Source organism: Tiliqua scincoides, chromosome 3 (genome assembly GCF_035046505.1).
Source record: "Tiliqua scincoides isolate rTilSci1 chromosome 3, rTilSci1.hap2, whole genome shotgun sequence".
NCBI lineage: Eukaryota > Metazoa > Chordata > Lepidosauria > Squamata > Scincidae > Tiliqua > Tiliqua scincoides.
The window spans coordinates 238,139,729-238,162,698 of NC_089823.1; the positions used below are offsets into that span (position 1 = coordinate 238,139,729).

Consider the following 22,970-nt stretch of genomic DNA (forward strand, 5'->3'; position numbering starts at 1 on the left):
TGTTCTGGAGGGCTTTGTGCTGTGTGGGGAGCCCTGCTGAGGCTGGTGCCGGTCTCCCCCAACCCCTGGGATGCTGCTGCAGGCAGGGGTGAGTCGCAGCACGCCCCTGCGCCCAGATCAGACGCTGAGCATCACGTCTCTGCCTTCCCCCACCCCTCCCCTTAAGGGAGAACTACTGAGGGCTCTCAGGTTGGGGCGTCACGACACCCCAGTCTGAAAACCACTGCTGTAGGTCATGACCCCAATGGAGTTACAAAGTCTTTTGGGGGGCTGTGTTGTAGGAACTTTCCAAAGCTTGTGCAAGACAGGGATTGGATCTAATCCAATAATGGTAACCTTATTAGAACTGAATTCTTGATATAATCCTTCACAGCCTCTTCTCATTGCCTTGCCCCACAGTTCCTAAGGCTGGCCCTGCTCAGGCTGCTACTCCACAGGGTGGTTCTGAAGACAAAGAGGTAGGGAAAAACAGGGTGGGCGCACTGGGTCCCAGGAGAGAGAGTAGGATCAGCAGTGGGTCCCCAGTCTCAAACTTTATATATTGGGGTTGTAGTACGAAAGATGTTGAAGGCCACTGGACTGGAAGAATGAAGCTTAATCCTGAGGAGAAAGAAGTGCTCTAGGGTGAGGCTGCTCTTTCACTGAAGGACCATATCCATAGCTTGCATATGCCCTTGGATACAGCACCGTCTGGGCATGGCCAAATGATGTCAGTTGCCAAGAGTGCCTTCCAGCAGCTTTAATTAATGTATTAACTGTGACCTTATCTAGGAAAGGCAGAACTGACTTCAGTCACATATGCATCTGCTACATCCAGAAAGAACAAATTACAGTAGTTGTCTAATCTGATGGCTACCTTTGAAAACAGTTCCGAACGTGTAGTGATACACAATGCCACAGACTCACACAGGATCATGGCAGCATGATAGTGCAGCACCACGGGATTAATTTGGATCAAACAATGTGTTTTGGGCACCTAGTGGAATCTAACTTGTTCCTTCTGAGTTACCAGCCTTCGACATGTCAAATGGATATTATGAACTTTGAAGAAAGTTTGAAAAACAGTTTGTGATACAGTAAGGAGACCTGACACTCAACAGAAAGAAGCTGATTGCACTGGGCACCTCTTTGGATTCAAGCCCAATTCTATATCAGCTGCATTAGTTACCAGCTGTTTTCAGGACCAATTCAAGAGTGTTGGTTTTGACGTTTAAAGCCCTACACAATCTGGAGCTGGGGTTTCTTAAGGACTGTCTATGCCTAGTTGTGCTTTATGATCAACCTCACAAGCTCTGCTCCACCATGATGAGTGGTGGTGACCAAGGACAGGGCTTTTACTGTCATGATGCTGCTGCAGCTGCAGAGCTCTTCCTGGGGAGAGTTATCAAGCTGCCTCTTCAGCTGCTTTGTTGTAAAAGCTTTTTTGGTTCCTAATGCTTTAAATTGACTTTGGTTTTAGCTTCTTTTTTATAATTAATGGTTTATAATCTTGTACATTAAAATTAATCTTTGTTTTATTATTGTGTTTTACTGGATTTTAGTTGCCTTGCGAGAATATTTGTCAGAAAGATAGGACAAAATCTTTACATTAATAATAATCGTCAGGTTGTAAGTCTAAGCTAACCAACTGGCTTCCTGTCCTTTGCAGAATCCTACACCAGCTTCCTGTCCTTACCTTTAGAAACTTGTATCACCCTGACAGCCCCCACCTGTCTTTTCTTTCTTTATAAAGTACCATGTAGAGAGCTGGCACAACCCAACATCTAGGAACTTTCCAATTCTAAAATTATTTCTTGATTCTGTTTCTTATCAGTAAACTGATGTCCAACACACAAGGTTGCTGGGAAAATGCGTTAAGCTGGGATTGCCGATCTTGTGTATGAGAAGCACTAAAAGGACTACACAGAACACAGATCAAGCTATACAACTTTGCTATTACTGAGAATATTTATATACCTCTTTTCAACAAAATGTAGTTCACAAGCAGTTTCCACAGCAAAAATAAATGACTCACAGTGACTCCCTATATTTATGGAAAGCTTAAATTGGTGTAAGTAACACTGGAGAACCTTGCACCTCAACCCATCTGTACTTGGAAGGTACTGGGAATTCTTACATGCTCCACTGAGAAAAAGGGTCATTCGCTGGATTAGCCCACCTAAAGTTGGGGATAAGGGATATGTGCTCTCAGTTTTGGAACAAAGGATGGAAAAAAAAATGGAAATAACCTTCCATGGCTCTCTTCCAGGTGCAAAAAGGCAGGGGAGGGGGAAGCTCTGCTCATTTCTAACTTTGCCTGCAAGCACTGGGACTGGATGCGCTGGAATGAGTCAATCAACAGATGATACCAGCAGGCTGTTAAGCTCAGCTAAGGAACACAGAGGATTCTGTCCAGAGAGTGAGAGGCAGAGGAAGGGCTGGGGAGCGCTCAAGGGACCCATTAAGTTTGTAAAAATCACTGAAAGAAGCGACAGCAGGACAGAGAGAGGGAAGCATTGTCTCAAGCCTGCTCCTTCTCCTCCACTCCACAACTTAAAAAAAAAAAATCAAGGACTTAATCACAAAATGAAGCCAACGGAGTTGGAAAATTTAATTGCATGAGCCTGCTGCTGTTTTTCAAGAAAGCAATACAACGAGATGAAGACATTCATGAAAAGAAATCAGCATGCAGCAAATAAGGGGGAAAACACATTTTGAAAAAGAAACACATTCAGCTCAAACAACATGAGAATTCCAGTACAACCCAGAGGGAGAAAAATCAAACCAAGGTAAGGCATTTGTTATGCTAAATTGTTAAAACCATCACAGTGAGAGTACAAGGCAAGAACTGTAACATGCTTTGCATAGTAAGAAGTGGTACAGTAATATTCAAGAGCGAATATAGCAATATAAATCTAAAGGGCAGAGTAAGTACGTATGCAAGAAAAATAATGGGTAAATGTCTCCAGGTTCAGTGCTAGTAGACTTAAATCTTACCAAATGTTTAAGAATTCACAATCTATAAACCTAGTTCAGGGATCGTTTTGATACTATTTGCCCTTCTGCCTGAAAAATGAGCATAGACCTAATGAAAGGAATCCATAACAATTTCCAGATACAATTCCCATGAAGAGGTGGTATAAAATGGAATTCTTTGAAAAGGAATTACAGAGAATTTTTCTCCTATGATCTCATTATTGTGGACTGGTCATTTAGGAATAGCACCAACACAGTACAGAAGAGTATATTGAGCTCTTTTCTTACAGTTTGAGTTTTTACAAAATTACAAGCTGTACTTATAAAAATGAGGATGAACCAATGTAAGTATTCAAAATGTAAATTAACCTGCCACCCCTCAAGGTACTGTGTAACAATTTCAGCATGACAATTTAAATTTTGATTAAAGGTGCAATTTGTATGTTTGGTTATCTAGAGAGAAATCTACAACATAACAGGATGTGTGAAAACACAAGGAGCCCATTCATCACTCAACCCTTCAACAGCTACTGAATTATGTTTTTAAGATTTTCTATTTAGAGAACAGTTCAGCCATTGGGATCTAACACAATTAGAAATGGATTCAAGATAGCATGATCATTTTTAAGCTCTCTTTGCATGTATCCAAGTAAGGACCAAACTGATTCTGGATACGTGCGACCCGAGAAGAATCTCTTGCAGCAGCAGATGAGTGGTTTACAATGCTGATCTTTCATCAGGAGCATCCTGGGCTGGAGAGGAAAACCAAGTTCCTAGACTTTATAAAATGCCTGACGAAGAGACAATGCCTGAACAAATTCTACTGGGCACCACGATGCCCTTGCCTTTAAATACATCTGGATCTGGCAATGAATCCACGCGAGAAGATCACACATTGCGCTGGGCGGCTCTGCTCGTTCTGATGGTCATCATCCCCACCATTGGGGGAAATATTCTTGTCATACTAGCTGTATCCCTGGAGAAAAAGTTGCAGTATGCCACCAACTACTTCCTCATGTCTTTGGCAGTGGCCGATTTGCTGGTTGGTTTATTTGTGATGCCGATAGCCCTTCTTACTATAATGTTTGGTAAGTATTACACTTTAAAAGAAATGTTTTCAGGGAAATTCCTTGCATTTGCACCTCTAAAAACGCTTTCCAATTTAAGAGTTTTCTGATGCCTTCTGCCACTTTGCAAAAAAGCACAAGCTTAAAAGCAACCCATAAACCTCTCCCTCCTTTTAGCCAAGACAACAGCAGTCTCACGAAAGAGAATTAATTACTGAACATCACAAAAGCTGTCCACTTGGCAAAAGATCATGACTCTTGCCACACACAGCTATGACTTGTTAGCGTTTAAATGAAAACATACAGTTCCTATAAAGTTACGTTGACAAGGAGTTTGTAATTTACACAAGCTAGATACACATTCACTCTGATAGTTACTGATGGGCACTATTCCACTGGCTTCAGTTTTACATAAACTAGTTTTAATCTCCCATAAACACTACGATTCATAATGCAGAGCATCTGTAGAATGCAAGAGATTGTCTGACAATTCAAGGGAATAAAGTTTATTTTAGTGTAATTGTATTATGGTTTGCCATTTTCTTATGTTTACGATAACTAGACAAAATGGCCTTCAAGGTTAAGCAAGGTACTATTCTCATTATTTTTGTAGAATTCAGTTAATATTTTAGAAGGACTGCCTGACCCCCTCCCCCCCCAAAAAATTATGCTAGTTCTAAAATGATGTATCTAGAAACTTTAAGTGGCTAAAGTCAAGTCACAAAGCACATAATTTGAACAGAATCAGGCTATGGACTCTAGATCTTGTAGCTGTCACTGAACCCTGAGAATTTTAAGGCATGTTCACGTGAGTAGGTGAGGTGATCAAGTCACAATAGGGTATTTCTAACTTTGATATCAATGCGTTTGAATGCTTTAACATGTCACAGACCAATGGCAAAATTACAGATTACTGGTTTCTGGTACTACTCGGGAAAATGGGAAGCTGAAATCTATTCTTGCACCCATCCAGGTCTTTGCAGCATGCACATGAACTTCATTGGTAGCTTCACCATTTCTGTCATTCCCACTGCTGCTCATCTGAACAGTCCTAAACCTCATGTGACAACCAGCATGACAAAAATTCCAAATTATTTCCAATATACGCTCTTTGTCCTAATTATGAAGTTTATTCCAAACACAGAACTGATTTTTTTTCCTGGCCAAACAATACAGGATTTTCAATTAAAATTCTGATTCTCCTGCAAGTATATATTGATTCAACATCCTGCTTTTCCACAACTGCACTCGAGGGTTCACAACGCATCTGCCAGATGCCATGTACTACTTACCCATAACAAAAGTGAACAAGAGGTCCAGATTGCTACATAAAATCTCTGAACATTGCCACTAGCAGCAGGTCTAATGCGGGAAGTGTATGAGGTGCATACAGTTACTGGCTTCTCATTTCTTCTCCACCACTACACACTGCACACACCATAATCACATTCCAAGTATTTTAACCTGCAAAGCTATGGGATGAAACCTCACTGAATGTATAATCAAGTTCACTGAATCACTGTTCAAAGAAACAGGGACATGTTTTAACTCAATGATCAACCACGATGCACAGTTTTTCAAGTACGGAACAGATAATCAAGGGCGCTCGATGAGGAGCCTCAAACTATTTGTGTAAGTGTGAGTGTGAAACTGTAAAAAAGACCCTTTGCTAGCATGAGGTTCCCTCCCGGTACAACTAAGACAAAACAAAGATAGATTAGCTGGCAAAGTTCGGTCCATGTCCTGGGACAAATGGAGGCGGAAAATAAAGTAGCTCCAGAGCACTTTGCAGAGTTCAAAGCACTTTGCATACATGAGCTCATTTTAATTCTTACAACAACTTGGTAAGATAGGCCAGGTGGGCAACCGAGCTTGAGAGAAAGTGGCTTCCCTTAAGGCCACCTCACAAGTTCTTGGCGCCACCTGAGCCACAGACTTCTCAATGGACAGTTCATCCTCTTAGCCTCCATTCATGAGGGAGAAGAAGAGAAAAAACTACTGCTAGCTTCTGGCACATCTGAGGAAATAGGTCCAATGAAGTAACACAATTACAGTGCAGCATAAATAAGCAGCTACCCTTAGTCCTTCCACAGCTACCAGTACATTGAATGATACTGGCTAAGATCACAACAAACAGGCCTTTACTCTCTCTTCCAACCAAGGCATGAATAAAAGTGAGTGTGTGAAGAAAGTGGCATTCCACATAGGACCTCCCCTCTTAGGGGGGAGCGCGCACCAGTTACTTGGGTCTAGAATGTTAGGAAACTGGCTCTGCGCAAGTGTGGCTCCTTTATGTGGGACTGCACAGAGAAGAACTTAGTCCAGTCCTAGCAACTGCTGTCACTTCCACAGGTAGGCTTGTGAGCCCTAAACATAAACAAGATTTTTTTTAGGGGATGCAGACTAAGACTGGGGTTGTAATGGCAACAATGAATGCCTATGGCTACAGAGATCCTCCTATTTTGATCAAAATTCTAAGTGACATTATAGACCAAAAGTTGCAAAGTAAAACACACAATCTAAAAAGCAAGCTTTTAAGAAAGAAGTTGTCATTATTTATCAGCTGCAAAATAATAAAGGAGAATAAATCCTTTAATTGACATTACTAAGCTTCCTTGAATTTTTGCCTTTTTAGTCCCTCTCAGTTTCTTTTATTATTGCTACTTAATCCCATACTAAATCCCATACTAAAGCTGTTAAAGCAAGGTTAAAAACTTGCAAGGAATCTCAATTTAGAAGCCAACAAAAGCATTTTTTAAGTTGTGGGAAGTTTAAATGGGAAAGAAGGTAGAAATCATAATGAAAACGGGTGTGATGAAGATATTTGCAGGTCCTTTCAGAACACAGCAGGCCTAAAGCTAAGTTGGCTTTTATAAAATATCTACTTGGCAGCAAAAGTAATTTTTTTCAGCCTCCTCTGCAAGTGGGGAAAGAGGCAAAGTATTTACAGAAAGTTCATATCTGGGGTTGGTGAACTGAAGCTGGGAGAGCTCCCTAGAAGGCTAGTAATCATTTAGAAATTCATTAGCCAGATAACTGTTTCAAGTATCATCAGCAGGAGACACAGACAATTTGGCCCATCCCTTCCTGCTTTTGAGACTTTAATGTTTTACAATCATAGAGAAGCTTGACACAGAACACAAATATTATTCCTTTGATTTCTGACAGATATTTATGTGGAGGAGCCAAGAGAGGAAATGTGTGAACTGTCCAAATCAAGGCCCCATTAGGCATTTCATTCCTCTGGGTCTTGCAGATTGTTCCTGGGGTTTCATTGCAAGCTTATCAGGGTTTCTCAGTGAGAAGAGGTCAGTAATGGTGGACATGCTCTCCTGCCACTACCAGTCTCCATGAGAATGACTGATGTGCTTAGGCGATACACTCTAAAGTTCATACAGGACAACTGTGAGGCCTACTCTGTCTTGTCAGCGCTAAGTGAACTGTGTTCATCCTAAAAACCTCTGCAAGGTACAGTGAGTGGGGGAGGGGGGCTTGACAAATAGTTTGAAGTGAAAAGGGTATGTTCTGAGCCACAGACAGCTGCAACTTAAGCAGCTCATTGTAGCAACTCTTAATGTACATTAAGAAACTCTTAATGTAAACTCTATTGCCCTAAAAATTCTCAACACACCCCACTGAATTAGTTGCAAAGGAGTTTCTTCACATTTTGGTTCCCAAACAGAAATTCACCGTAGCCTGAATTTAAAATAGGCTCTTCTCTCTAAAGGCACTGTCCTGAATTCTGAAGGCATGCAAAGAAGGAAACAAATTAATTGCTGAGCAAAAGTGGATTCCCCCTGCCCATAATTTGTGGGTATTACCCGTTATAATGTGTACTGCACACACCACACTGAGAGTCAGCTGCTCTATTCGTTGTTTGGAAGTATCACTTGATTATTTTTAATTTCACTAATTCAAACAAATGTTCAAGTATTAGCAAATTCTCATCCAAACCTTCACGATTCCAAAAATTCACAGAAAGAAATGAAACAGAATAACAAAAACCAATGCAGTTCATACTGAAAAGGAAAAATTGCTGAGAAAAATACACAAGGAATTTTTATGGCAGTGGTTCCCAAACTTTTTAGCACTGGGAACTACTTTTTAAAATGACACTCTATTGGGACCCACCCAGCTCCACATGTAGTTTATCAAATCAGGATCATTCTGGTGGCCTTGTTTTGCCCTTTGCCTGGCCTTCCATAAGATCCAAGTTATGGTCACCTACTCATAAGTAAATGCACATATATGGCTCAGTATTACTTTCCATGGGGCTGAATACATTTTCCTTGTGAGCTGAGGAGGGGGGAGAAGACTTCCTTCTGGAGACTTTATTGGGGCCTGTATCCATTGAATTGGGCCCATTCTGGTGGCATGGCATTCCCCTAGACCTGCCCTTTGAAATGGACCGAGGCATGGTCACCAACTCATGAGAAAACATGCACATGCTGCTCAGTTTCAGTTTCCACAGGATTAAATACATCTTCCTTGTAAGCGATTAGCTTGCCAGTTTTGCAACCCATCAAAAATTATGTCGTGACCTGCAGGTAGGTCCCAAATCACAGTTTGGGAACCGCTGCTTTATGGTCTTAATCGCAGTATCCTCCATTAGTAACAACAAAAAAGAGAAGTCACTCAGCACAGTTTCAGCCAGGACCGAGCATCACTTTTTCCCTATTAAAAAAGGACACACTATCCTAATTAATCAATCAATCAATCCTATAAAAATGTGAAAAATAAAATAATAATTTTGAGATACAAGCCCTGAAGGCCAACATTTCCAACACAAAGGGCTCAAGGTGGCCTGGGTCAAACAAGCAAGCAAGCAAGCAAACAAACAAACAATTGCTAGTTCAGAAATTTTATAGCAAAAAGACTCCTTGTCATTTCATAAAGATTTATATGGTATTCAGAGCCCTTCACAAACATCTTGGTACTGTTTATAGCTTTCTTGTCAAGGAGGATTGTATTGTGTCTGTATTGCCAATGGGAGTTCTGGGGCCGAAGGCCACCGATTATGTTCATCGGAAGTGATAGCTGAATCAAGAGCTTCCCAATTCAAACATCCATAGTGCTACAACAGCTCCCTCATCCTCCTATGGAAGAATCCCTTATTGCCATTTTACAGAGGGGAAAGGACTGATATTATTAGACAGGAACATGCACTATTCAACAGCTGAGCTGTTCTGCACTAAACAGAGTTCAACACTTTATTTCCTGGGCCACAAGTCATCTACATTTAAGTGTTATGAGATTACACTCAAAACCCACTTCTCTTTGAACACTCCCCCCAAAAATTATACTCAAAGAAAGGAGAAGCAGAACTTCAGCTGTGAAGATGCTAAATTTTCTACGCTGAAGGAGCATGAAAAAGTATATTTTCCTGCAGTGCAAAAATTCTCTCTCAAAAAATGGATAGAAACAGATCAGCATAAAGGAGAGGAAACATGGAATCCTTCATTGGAAATCTAACTAGTTATCATCCTTTTTAGATGTAAAACACAGCTTTACAACTAAAAGACCACACACTACTTTGTTGCGACATTACTTTAAGGCACAGAAAAACATTCAAGCTTTGGTAGACAGAAAGCGAGGTGGGGAAAGAAAGGTCCCAAAGACACCAATGAATCCTTTATGTCTTGAAGCCTTGATGTCTGCACCCTGGAAACAAGAGATTTTAAAAACCAAATGATAAAAAGTTAGCTTAAAATAATGTTGGCCATTTCATGATCTGTTGAACTGCATGATCTGCTTCCAACTTAACTGAAAATAAATTCTTCTTAAAAGCAGTTCCAGCATTTTTGACTGATACTCCCAAAATCACACAACTGGCATACTAAAAAGCAAACTTTTCCCTTTACAAATGTTGCCGCATGTTAAAGACTTCATTCCACAAAATCAAAGTCCAACACAGAGATGACTATTAACACATGCTGTTCCATCAACACTGACTTCCATGTAGGAATACTGTGTGTAGACCTGAGAAATGTCTGCCGTTCCCAAAGGAAACTGCTGACCTTGAGATTCCAGGGAACACCACAAATTAGAACAACAGGAAAAGCAGGACAGGTTGGAAACCTGTATCTGGACTGTATCACTTCAGAATGCAGGTGGGCATGAATGTTTCCACATGTGGGGGGAAAATGCCTTGTATGTGGAACACTTCTCCCTGCCACCCGACTTGCTATGTGCATGGAATTTGATTGTAAGAGGCAACTTTCAACTATGTGACACCCACATGCATGGTACAGTCCAGAAAGACTTCCCTCCTTATCCCAGACCAGCCATTGGGTGGCCATTTTTCACTGTCTGTCAAGCTGCTTCAAAGCACAATTCAAAGTGCTAGCACTTATCTTTAAAGTCCTATACAGCTTAGGACCTGGGTGTCTGAAGTACCCTCTCTTCAGAAGTACTGACTTCAAGTCAGGCAGGTGGCAACAGGAAGAATGGTCTTTTTCTTCTGTCATGCCCCAATTAAACAACATTCTCAGGAGAGGCCCACCTGGTGCCTCACATCCTTTCTGTGCCAGGCAAACTCATATATGCACCAGATCTCTTAAAATATCATTTGAATTATTTTAACCTGCTCCTGCTGGTGTTATGTTTTCCTACTGCTTTTCTTACTCTTTTCTTTTCTCCAATGCTATCCTGAGAGCATGTCCTGAAGAACAGGGTAGAAATCTTTTAAATAAAAAAGCAAGCAAGGTATGTATGTTAGCAGAAATCCAAACAGGGTAGAATTTTAAAATAAAGTTCTTTCTGCAGAGATACAGGAAATAAGATTTCCCCAATAGTTTATAACATGCACACTTCTTATATATGCAATCTTTTACCTAGACATCACTCTGCCACAGACACATTAGGACTAAAGCTTGTTGTATTATAGCTCAGACACACGTACAACACCTGTCCGGTACATGGAGCTCCCAATACTATCTGGACATCTTGTGCACTGTAACAATATGGGTAAGTCGAACAATCTTAATGTATCTCAAAAGCACATCTTGAAATCTATCGACCACGGCACTCATTACCAGCGTTCTAAAAAGGAAAAAGGTGACTTGACCCTGGCAGGGATGCTTTTAGGGACAGCCTCTCCTATCTTAGGGCAAAGAGCTGAGCAGGAGCATGCACTGGGTCTGTTCCAGTTCTAGGAAGCCAAGACATTCTACAGCATTTTCTAGAAATGTCATCATCAAATCCTTTGATTTATAAGTCAGAGAGATCAGCATGAGAGCTTAGCTGTTCATAGCTATTTTTAGCACATTTGTATTCATAGAAATGCTATTACCTGCCTGCACCTCAGGAAGAAATTTAAATAACGGAGAACTAAAATTCACAAGTTTATTAAATGCTAAGAGCAATGGGTTGACCACGATTTCCTTTGCATCAGGAAAACTGTTCACAACCCCCTTGCTAGCCTGGACCAAATATGGTCCCCTGAGAAATGTCACCAAATCCATCAGAAAAAAAACAGGCATGCGAAGGGAGGACTGACGGCAGCAATTAGACTTACCAGAAGTCACCCATACATGACCCAACTCCTACTGCAAAACATGAGTGACCAAAATACAGTGGTGCCTTGCATAACGAAATTAATCCGTTCCGCGAGTACTTTCGTTATGTGAGTTTTTCGTTTTGCGAAGTGCGTTTTCCCATAGGAATGCATTGAAATTTAATTAATGCGTTCCTGTGGGCAAGAAAAGTCAGAACAAAGTCAAATTTGGTTTACAAAGTGTTTATTAAGTGCTCTTTAAAGGCATACATACTGTACAGAGGATTTCAAAAACGGGGGGGGGGATGCTGAGTGGGGAGCTTGAAGGCTGTAATCCTGTGCACACTTTCCTGGGAGCAAGCACAATGGGACTTACTTCTGAGGAGACATGCACAGCTGGGGAGGACAGAGCAGCTGCACTCAATTACTTGCTTTTGCCGTGATCATGGGGGGAAACGTGAAGGAAATGGGGCAGTGAGAGGGTGAATGAGTGATGGGGGGATGCTGAGTGGGGAGTTTGAAGGCTGTAATCCTGTGCACACTTTCCTGGGAGCAAGCACAATGGGACTTACTTACATAAACTGACATGAAGATCCTCCCCTTACTAGGGTGGACGGGATCATAAAGTGACATGAAGATCTGCCCCTTACTAGGGTGAACAGGATCATGAATTGACATGAAGATCCTCCCCTTACTAGGGTGGACAGGATCATAAACTGACATGAAGATCCTCCCCTTAAAACAAACCAAAGCAAAACAAAAAAAAATTCGTCCTGCGAAGCACGGGTCATAAAAATTTGTTGTGCGAGTTACCAAACTTCGCAAAACGCTTTCGTTATGCGAGTTTTTCGCTGCGAGGGGCATTTGTTATGCGAGGTACCACTGTACTTGCAACTGTATCTGGCTTTGCTTCATTTTGACTGAAGAAGCTACAGGGGCTTTGTCTACCCTTGCCCCAGCAGAAACTAGTCCAAGAGTCAACTAGCATAAAATTTGTCTTAACTTCAGTAAAGCAAGAGTGCTGGTAGCAAGGGCTGGAAACACAGCAAGTGAAACACCATTTGACTGAGCTCTCCAATTTCAAGATTTGGCATTTAGGTTCACAATAAAAATATAAACACACACACAATTTTTTCCTTAGGCCTGTTGAAGAATATTTTTGAAAACTTGCCTTTAAAGACACATATGCACACACTGAATACCACCAACTGGCCCAAGAAGAGAAGACATTATAACCCTCAGAAACGCCACCAATTCATGATAAGGCCTGATAGAGATGTGAAAACCAAGCCTGACTTGACATAAAGCAACAGATGGATAGGAAGGGATGTGCGGTGGGTGCTTTGCACATGGGTTGAGTGAGCGTGAGCACCTCACATGGTGGCAGCAGCACTTAGTGGATAGGATAGCTAGAGCAACACTTCCCAAACCAGAAACAGATTATGCTGGCCAAAAAAATTGCATTAGTCAATGAATCTTTCTCTATAATATATTTAGTATAGTATAAATTGCAATTATATTATTATGACAAAACTATTTCAAAAATCTAATAAAAAGGAACAGTGATATTGAAAGACAACTTGAAAAGGAACAACAAACAAAGCAGCTGCTGTGTTTTCATTGCTTAAGAACATAAGAACAGCCCCACTGGATCAGGCCATAGGCCCATCTAGTCCAGCTTCCCGTATCTCACAGCGGCCCTGCCAAGTGCCCCAGGGAGCACACCTGATAACAAGAGACCTCGTCCTGGTGCCCTCCCTTGCATCTGGCATTCTGACATAGCCCATTTCTAAAATCAAGAGGTTGCACATACACATCATGGTTTGTAACCCATAATGGATTTTTCCTCTAGAAACTTGTCCAATCCCCTTTTAAAGGCATCCAGGGCAGATGCCGTCACCACATCCTGCGGGAAGGAGTTCCACAGACCAACCACACGCTGAGTAAAGAAATATTTTCTTTTGTCTGTCATAACTCTTCCAACACTCAATTTTAGTGGATGTCCCCTGGTTCTGGTGTTATGTGAGAGTGTAAAGAGCATCTCTCTATCCACTCTGTCCATCCCCTGCATAATTTTGTATGTCTCAATCATGTCCACCCTCAAGCATCTCTTTTCCAGGCTGAAGAGGCCCAAACGCTATAGCCTTTCCTCATAAGGAAGGTGCCCCAGCCCAATAATCATCTTAGTCGCTCTCTTTTGCACCTTTTCCATTTCCACTACGTCCTTTTTGAGATGTGGCAACCAGAACTGGACACAAAACTCCAGGTGTGGCCTTACCATCGATTTGTACAACGGCATTATAATATTAGCCGTTTTATTCTCAATACCTTTTTTAATTATCCCAAGCATAGAACTGGCCTTCTTTACTGCCGTAAAGTGTCGACATTGGGTCGACACTTTCATTGACCCGTCCACCACCACACCAAGATCTCTCACCTGATCTGTCACAGACAGCTCAGAACCCATCATCCTATATGTGAAGTTTTGATTTTTTGCCCCAATGTGCAACAACAACAACAACAACAACAACAACAACAGAGGGGATACCGCTTTTCAACAAAAAGTTCACAAAGCGGTTTACAGAGAAAATCAAATATCTAATGGCTCCCTGTCCCAAAAGGGCTCACAATCTAAAAAGATGCAACACCAGCAGATAGCCACTAGAAAAGACACTGCTGGGGTGATGTGGGCCAGTTACTCTCCCCCTGCTAAATAAAAGAGGAGCACCCACTTGAAAAAGTGCCTCTTAACCAGTTAGCAGGGGTAATGCATGACATTACACTTACTTACATTGAAATGCATCTGCCATTTTGCTGCCCATTCTGCCAGTTTGGAGAGATCCTTCTGGAGCTCCTCACAATCACTTCTGGTCTTCACCACTCAGAAAAGTTTGGTGTCATCTGCAAACTTAGCCATCTCACTGTTCACCCCTTCCTTCAGGTCATTTATGAAGAGCTTGAAAAGCACCGGTCCCAGGACAGATCCTTGGGGCACACCGCTTTTCACTTCTCTCCATTGTGAAAATTGCCCATTGACACCCACTCTCTGTTTCCTGGTCTTCAACCAGGTCTCAATCCATGAGAGGACCTGTCCTCTAATTCCCTGACTGTGGAGTTTTTTCAGTAGCCTTTGGTAAGGGACCATGTCAAATGCCTTCTGAAAGTCCAGATATATGTCTATGGGTTCTCCCGCATCCACATGCCTGCTGACCTCTTCAAAGCATTCTGAAAGGTTTGTGAGGCAAGACTTACCCTTACAGAAGCCATGCTGGTTCTCCCTCGGCAAGACCTGTTCGTCTATGCTCCACTGTTTTAATTTGAAATGCTGCTTTAAAAAAAGTGATTGTTTTAATACTATTTAATTCACACTAGGAGTAGGCACTCTGAAGGGTGGGATACAGCCTCTTAAGTGCTATGCATAAATATACTGGTTTAAATCCTAATTCCCACAAAGACACTAATCCTTCTCTGCTCTCTTTCAGAGATCGCGTGGCCTCTTCCTCGAGACCTGTGCCCCATCTGGTTGTTTCTCGATGTCCTCTTTTCTACAGCATCCATCATGCACCTTTGCGCCATTTCACTGGACCGTTACATTGCCATAAAAAAGCCAATACAAGCAAGTCAGTACAACTCACGGGCGACAACACTCATCAAAATAGCCGTGGTTTGGTTGATCTCAATAGGTATGTGGGAAACCCCAGCAAAGGAAAAGTCAGGTTTTGATTTGTAAATAATGGGCAGGAATGCACAGGAAGCTAGCAATACTGTGCCAATAAAGCAGTCTAGCAAGCATGAGCCAGCCTCTCCAATTCTTCAAACTGAGGCCTGAGTCAGGACAGCATTGTGGGCAGACCTGGAGCCTTAAATAAAAGCAGGCAGCAATCACTGTTCTGTTGTCAGGGAAAGAGTGGGAGGTCACACACCCAATATTTATACCAGGCTTTACCAACCTAGAGGTTTCATGCTGCCTGTCTCTCCGCTGCTGATATTTCTTAGCCCTGTTCTATTCTGTTCTTAGAGAGCTTGGAGCATCCACAGTCTCTAGGCCAGGTCTTGGCCCAAGAGGTTCCCAGTACAAACCCCTAAGTCCTGACAACTTAAATGCCACACATTAAAGCAAGGGTGTCCAAGGTTTTTGGCAGGAGGGCCACATCGTCTCTCTAACACTGTGTCGGGGGCTGGGGGGGGGAAAAGAATTAATTTACATTTAAAATTTGAATAAATTTACAAGAGTTTACATAAATGAATATAAGATAAACTTATATGAATGAATGAAGGTCTTGCAATAGCTCAAGGCCTATAAAAGGCCTTGCACAAAGCAAGGCTGGCCTTTCCTTTGCTGCTGCTACTGCATCACAGACATGAAACAACAAGCAGTGGAGGGAGTCCTCATCCCACAGCTCATGCGAGAGGTCAAACAGTTGCCCTCACGCTGAGAGCAGTTGCATCGGGCTAGTGTGGACTCCAACAAATCTCCGGAGGGCCAGAGGCTCATTGGAGACTGGGGGCTCCCTGAGGGCCGCATTGAGAGGCCCCGAGGGCCACAAGTGGCCCCAGGGCCGGGGTTTGGGCACCCCTGCATTAAAGAACAGAAACTAAATTCATATAATTTACTTCCTATTCCTACTGCATAAGATGGGTTTCTAGTTCTTCTAGGAAGCCTGCATGAGGCTTCCCATGAAGCTGCTACACCCCACAAATACTGGTTTCTAGGAGCCTGACTAATACTGCCACCAACTAATTTAAAAATTGATAGCCACCCCATAGAAAGAGGGGCAACTTTATTGTTAAATTGTAGAGGAGTGTTAGAAACTGTGAGGTGTGTTATCAAAAAACATTACGCATCAAAAGACATTAAGATTCAGAAATAAACAAGGTGCAGACAAAATGGTTTATGCTACTATGTGCTTGGAATTCTCTGCAGAAGGCACAATGCCCTCTGCATTAACATCCAGTGCATTTATCCCCAAAAGGTAAGTTTCAAATAGCAGCAAAACTAGGATGGGAGAGGAACTCAATCAATTCTTCCAAACTACTGGCTAGTAATGTCTGTGAAACACAGGAAGCAGATAAAGCAGATAAATCACACAGCAAGAACTACTGCAGAGTTCATCCAAAACAGTGTCAAGAATAAAAATGACTTAAGATTAGCTTCACTGCAGAGAATGGAGGAGATTACCACTCTTTAGACCAATGACTACATCAATGACTACAATGACTACATATATAAAGGCTATTTCCTACATGAGCATAAATTCAAGAGAGCCTCTTTGGCATTCAGTGGAAACAATAGGCGTATTTCAAGATGAAAAAGGAAGTGGTTACAAAGGCAAAACGCTCTGAAATGGACCTTTAATATTTTGATGTTGTGGTATTAATCACGTACAGCACTTATGTCTTGCCACTCTTATTGTAGTATGCTCTGCTAAACTGCACTTTTTCAGCAGCTTAGAATAGTATCGAAATAAATTGGAGAAGTGTATTAGCCATGATAACTGCAAGGATGCTCCCAGTTTAAGGTGGTGCAATCTGAGCACCAAATGCTGGGAACAAACTATGAGGGAGGGCTGTTCTCACATGTATTTATTTATTAAAAGATTTATACTCTCTGCTCAAGGTAGCTTTCAAAAAACACCAGTTAAAACAGCTTGAAGCATAAACACACAACACAATCATAATTTTAAACACACATACCACAACTACTAGTGGGCATCCCAGAACATTTGGCTGGTCACTGCTGGATACAGGATACTGAACTAGATGGATTCTTTGTTTGATTCAAAAAGGCTCTTTTATGTTCTTATAATAGCAGAATCTTGAGGTCTGTCACATCATTTAATTAAGCAAGAGATCAACAGCACATGAAAGATGGCTAATCTCTCCACTTGCAACTTTTATAGAAAATACTGCTAGACACGAGGAGATAGAAAAGGGCACAGTAAATCCCTAAGCCTTATAAAGAAGCACTGGCAGTGTAACATTACAGAGTCAAAGCTCTGTTGATTACTCACAGTGCGTCAGGGTCCAAGACACTAATTCTGCATGACACCACAAGCAGCCCTCCAGAAACCACAAGCATGATCAGCAACATAATTCAACAGCAATAAGATTCACTAAGTTAAGGATCTCTAAGCAATCTGTGTTCACACCTGCCCTTCAGCAAGGCAACACAAAGAAAAAATTAAATGCAACAAACATTTTCAAAGCTGGGCACCCACACTCCTGCAAGCAACCTACATTCTGTAGATGCTCTTCTTATGGGGACATAATATTGCACATCAAGGGCCCAAGTAAAGTACAGGGACATTGCTTACTTTCATCCTTGCCCTTAAGTGGGTCACAACACATTTTGAGTGTGTGCTTTACATTTTCAAAGGTAGGATCCAAAAGGAATGCTGTCTTAATCTTTGCCCAAAGAGCAGAGCAATACCAGCTATATGCAGGGAGAGTATGGCACAGCCACAGAACTGCCTATGTTGCCCAAAACACTGGGCTGGGAAGAGTAAATTTAAAAAAAATGCACCTTCCTGTGAATGCCTGGCCCTCAGAACTCTAGCACCAGGCAAGAGACATGCAAATAGCACTGATTCCAAGTCACAAGTGTTTACAGACATTCAACACCCCAAATGCGAGAACAATTCCAGAGCATTATTTCTAGGAGTTAGCTGACTTTTTAGCCTGTTGGGCTTTGGAGTCATCTTTAGCTCAAGATATTTCTTCAATGTTGGGTTTGCAAGAGTATGCAGGGGAGGACACCAGGACGCAGGTTGTGTCTGTGTATTCAATGAAGCACTTGGTGGGCCACTGTGAGATACAGGAAGCTGGACTAGATGGGCCTTTGACCTGATTCAGTGGGGCTGTTCTTATCTTCTTAGTACTATGAAGTTACTTCTAGGACTTGTACTGTTGTTAGTAATAACCAACATCAGGATAACCTGCTACTGCACATTCTGAGTCTTTGAAGGCCATGGCAAGGTTGACGCTTAATGGATTTTTGCTTTCCTTACAGGCATTGCTATTCCAATCCCTATCCGTGGCATAGAAGAAAGTGAAGAAAACTTCACTAACTTCACTTGTGTTCTAAAACCAGAACATTTTGGAGACTTCATGCTATATGGTTCAGTAGCTGCCTTTTTTGTCCCCCTGGCCATCATGGTGGTCACTTACTTTCTCACCATCCGAGTGCTGCGCAAGAAGGCCTACTTGATAAACAAACTGCCTCAGCGCTTGACTTGGAGTACTGTGTCCACAGTATTCCAGAGGGATGTGGCACCTGGGTCATCACCAGAAAAGGTGGCCATGTTGGATGGCTCTAAGAAGGACAGGCCTTTGTCTAATGGACACGAAGAACTGCTACTGCGCAGGATGTCCACCGTTGGAAAAAAGTCGGTTCAGACCATCACCAATGAACAACGGGCTTCCAAAGTCTTAGGGATTGTATTCTTCCTCTTCTTGTTGATGTGGTGCCCATTCTTCATAACCAACATCACCTCTGTTCTGTGCAAATCCTGCAGTAAGGAATTTATCCAAACACTTATGGAGATATTTGTCTGGATAGGGTATGTTTCATCAGGGGTGAACCCACTGGTCTACACTCTTTTTAATAAGACGTTCAGGGAGGCCTTCAGCAGATACATCACTTGCAATTACCAGAGCTCAATGCCTGGAAAGGCTCTTCGGAAATGCTCAAGCAGGCTCTCGTTCAGAAATTCCATGACAGAGAACTCCAAACTTTTTATGATGCACCATGGAATGAGAAACGGGATTAATCCAGTAATGTATCAAAGCCCTATGAGGCTTTGCAGCTCACCAATCCAGTCGTCATCAGCCATCTTGCTGGACACATTGCTACTTACCGAGAATGAAGTTGATAAAACAGAAGAACAAATCAGCTACGTGTAGCTGAATGAAAAGAAGACAAGCCATACCCTAATCCCATTGACAAATGGCAGTATGTATAAAGATGGTTTTCTTCTGCTATTTATACAGACTCTACTGATACTTCTAGCAATGCCTCTCCTTTCCCCAGACCACCTCAATTTAACAATTTGACCTGTTACCAAAAAAAGTATCCGAACGTTGTAGTTGACAAAAATAGAGGGAGGTTCCAATAAATACAGCTATGGCAAGTTTCGTGTCTCAGCCACTGGATTCCGCCTCCGCATTTCTTCTAAGAGGTCCCTATATAATCACCACCTTAATCCCTCAGAGCAGATGAGGCCATCATATGTGTCAGTGTTTTACATACAGGGGAAGACCTACACTTTCAAAACCAAAATGCACACAAGCATTCTATCACAGTACACTTCAGCTTAGTAGTGAAGAGTGTACAACTTACAAACATTTGAGGGTGCTTCTCAATGTTTAAACAACTATAAACTTATTAACATGGGGCTAGTTCCAAATGAACAGCTGCAAAACCTTTCCTTCTGCTACTGTTGTCAAAGACATGCCTCCCTCCCTCAAAGAGCCAGTTATATCCATTTGCAATCTGAATTCTGCAAATGAAGCAACTCTGCACATACCGTATTTTTCGCTCCATAAGACGCACCTGACCATAAGACGCACCTAGTTTTTAGAGGAGAAAAACAAGGAAAAAAATATTCTGAACCAAATAGTGTAATAAAATATTTAATAAACTATAACAGAATAACATTTGAACCATGTAAAGTGAACAGCAGTCAACAGTGGCATTAAGAACCATTATCACTGTCATTAACAAATGGAGAGACTTAAAGGTTTGAGCACTCTAGTTTTCTGGAAACACCAAGAACTCATCATCGCTAGAGTCAGAATTTATGAAGCTCACAAAAGCAGGTGCACTCAAATAGGGGATCACATTATCTTTCTGCTACAATGATGTTCTGCCAAATTCCAATCCACTGGGCCTCATGCCCGCTTAAGGCTGATCAGTCCCCCTTGTGCAACTCACCAGTGCAGCAAGCAAAAACGAGTCCAGTTCCAGTCCACAGATGCCAAGTAAATCAGTCCCATCATTCAGAGTTACCAAATCAGAGTCCAGAACCAATAAGCCAAATTACAGTCCAAGGTCAGGTTCCAGGTAGGTCAGTTAAATCCATCAGGGTATCCAAGTCCAGTCACAATCCACAGTCAGATTCCAAATTCAATAAACCCAGTCAGTCTCCTCCCCTACCTCCAACCTGCACTCCTTCAAAACCCACAAACCCTTTCTGCCTCTGGTACTCCTTATATCCCTGAGGGCCCTATTGCCTTCCAGTGGCTGCAGCTGTGCAGCACACTCTGCTGGATGCCCAGGCCTTACCCTTAAAGGGGCCACTGCTGACACCACATCTACCTCCTCACCAGATCTTCCTGGATTCCAATACAGGGGGGGGGGAGCAGATCTCTATACAGACCAGTGCAAAAACAGGGGAAAGGTGTGGGGGAGGTAAGATCTTTGTATAGGCATCACAGCAAGACCATTGCAAAACCTCTTGCACACAGAACCAACAGATGAAGTGGGGGGGGGGGCGCAGATCTCCATACATAGCAGTGCAAAAGCAGGGGAAAAGTGTGGGGCAGGTAAGATCTCTGTATAGGCATCACAGCAAGACCATTGCAAAACCTCTTGCACACAGAACCAACAGATGAAGTGGGGGGGGGCGCAGATCTCCATACATAGCAGTGCAAAAGCAGGGGAAAAGTGTGGGGCAGGTAAGATCTCTGTATAGGCATCACAGCAAGACCATTGCAAAACCTCTTGCACACAGAACCAACAGATGAAGTGGGGGGGGGGCGCAGATCTCCATACATAGCAGTGCAAAAGCAGAGGAAAAGTGTGGGGCAGGTAAGATCTCTGTATAGACAACACAGCAAGACCATTGCAAAACCTCTTGCACACAGAACCAACAGATGAAGTGGGGGGGGTGCAGATCTCCATACATAGCAGTGCAAAAGCAGGGGAAAAGTGTGGGGCAGGTAAGATCTCTGTATAGGCATCACAGCAAGACCATTGCAAAACCCCTTGCACACAGAACCAACAGATGGAAGTGGGGGGGGGGTGCAGATCTCCATACATAGCAGTGCAAAAGCAGGGGAAAAGTGTGGGGCAGGTAAGATCTCTGTATAGACATCACAGCAGGACCATTGCAAAACCCCTTGCACACAGAACCAACAGATGGAAGTGGGGGGGGTGCAGATCTCCATACATACCAGTGCAAAAGCAGGGGAAAGGTAAGTCAGCCCCAGTAGAGCCAATGGGGCTCACTCCCAGGGATGAGTGGACGGGAGAAAAGCCTGCCAGCGCCTCCTCTCCCAGGGAGGAGCCCGTCTCAGTTGACTCATTTCGCCTGGAGATGGACTGGTAGCTCGAGGATCGACATAATGAGCACCCCTGCTCTAGGGGCTTGCTCAGCAAGACTGCCATCCCACCCACGCTTTCCTGGGAGTGAGCCCCAGTGACTCTGAGACTTACTTCTGAGTAGACACATGGGCTTTCTCAGCGAGCCTGCCATTCCCCCCCTTTCCTGGGAGTGAGCCCCAGTGACTCTGAGACTTACTTCTGAGTAGACACATGGGCTTTCGCAGCGAGCCTGCCACCCCACCCACTCCGCTTTCCTGGGAAGCGGAGCCGAGCAGAGAGGGCAGGGGGCGGGGCCAGGGGCGGAGTTTTTTTTTTTTTTTTTTTTTTTTTTTTTTGCAGTATTCGCTCCATAAGACGCACACACTTTTCCCCCCACTTTTTGGGGGGGAAAAAGTGCGTCTTATAGAGCGAAAAATACGGTAATTTATTCAGTTTCTTTGTCCCTTCAGAGTGGTGAAGACCAGAAGTGATTGTGAGGAGCTCCAGAAGGATCTCTCCAGACTGGCAGAATGGGCAGTAAAATGGCAAATGCATTTCAATTTAAGTAAGTGTAAAGTCATGCACATTGGGGCAAAAAATCAAAACTTTAGATATAGGCTAATGGGTTCTGAGCTGTCGGTGACAGATGAAGAGAGAGATCTTGGGGTGGTGGTGGACAGGTCGATGAAAGTGTCGACCTAATGTGTGGCGGCAGTAAAGAAGGCCAATTCTATGCTTGGGATCATTGGAAAAGGTATTGAGAACAAAACAAATAATATAATGCTGTTGTACAAATCGATGTAAGGCCACACCTGGAGTACTGTGTCCAGTTCTGGTCGCCACATCTCAAAAAGGACATAGTGGAAATGGAAAAGGTGCAAAAGAGGGCAACTGAGATGATTACGGGGCTGGGGCACCTTCCTTATGAGGAAAGGCTACGGCGTTTGGGCCTCTTCAGCCTAGAAAAGAGACGCCTGAGGGGGGACATGATTGAGACATACAAAATTATGCAGGGGATGGACAGAGTGGATAGAGAGATGCTCTTTACACTCTCACATAACACCAGAACCAGGAGACAGCCACTAAAATGGAGTGTTGGGAGAGTTAGAACAGACAAAAGAAAATATTTCTTTACTCAGCGTGTGGTTGG

At 42.8% G+C, this 22,970-nt stretch overlaps 2 protein-coding genes across 2 annotated transcripts in view; one reads left to right on the forward strand and one right to left on the reverse strand.

Annotated features, from left to right (window-relative positions):
* Positions 1 to 22,970, reverse strand: part of PSMD1 (proteasome 26S subunit, non-ATPase 1) — a 119,274-nt gene that overhangs the window by 52,996 nt on the left and 43,308 nt on the right. The gene's annotated exons all lie outside the window — the stretch shown is intronic.
* Positions 3,743 to 19,564, forward strand: HTR2B (5-hydroxytryptamine receptor 2B). The gene is made up of 3 exons (XM_066621720.1): positions 3,743 to 4,043; positions 15,000 to 15,200; positions 18,527 to 19,564. The coding sequence occupies exons 1-3, from the start codon at positions 3,743 to 3,745 to the stop codon at positions 19,417 to 19,419; spliced, it is 1,395 nt and encodes a 464-aa protein (XP_066477817.1). The 3' UTR covers positions 19,420 to 19,564.

What these genes read in the sequence shown, in the direction of transcription:
- HTR2B (XM_066621720.1), top strand. Translation starts at nt 3,743, where the DNA reads ATGCCTGACGAAGAGACAATGCCTGAACAAATTCTACTGGGCACCACG. An exon ending in CCTTCTTACTATAATGTTTG is followed by an intron (nt 4,044 to 14,999) that starts GTAAGTATTACA and finishes GCTCTCTTTCAG; the next exon opens with AGATCGCGTGGCCTCTTCCT. An exon ending in GGTTTGGTTGATCTCAATAG is followed by an intron (nt 15,201 to 18,526) that starts GTATGTGGGAAA and finishes CTTTCCTTACAG; the next exon opens with GCATTGCTATTCCAATCCCT.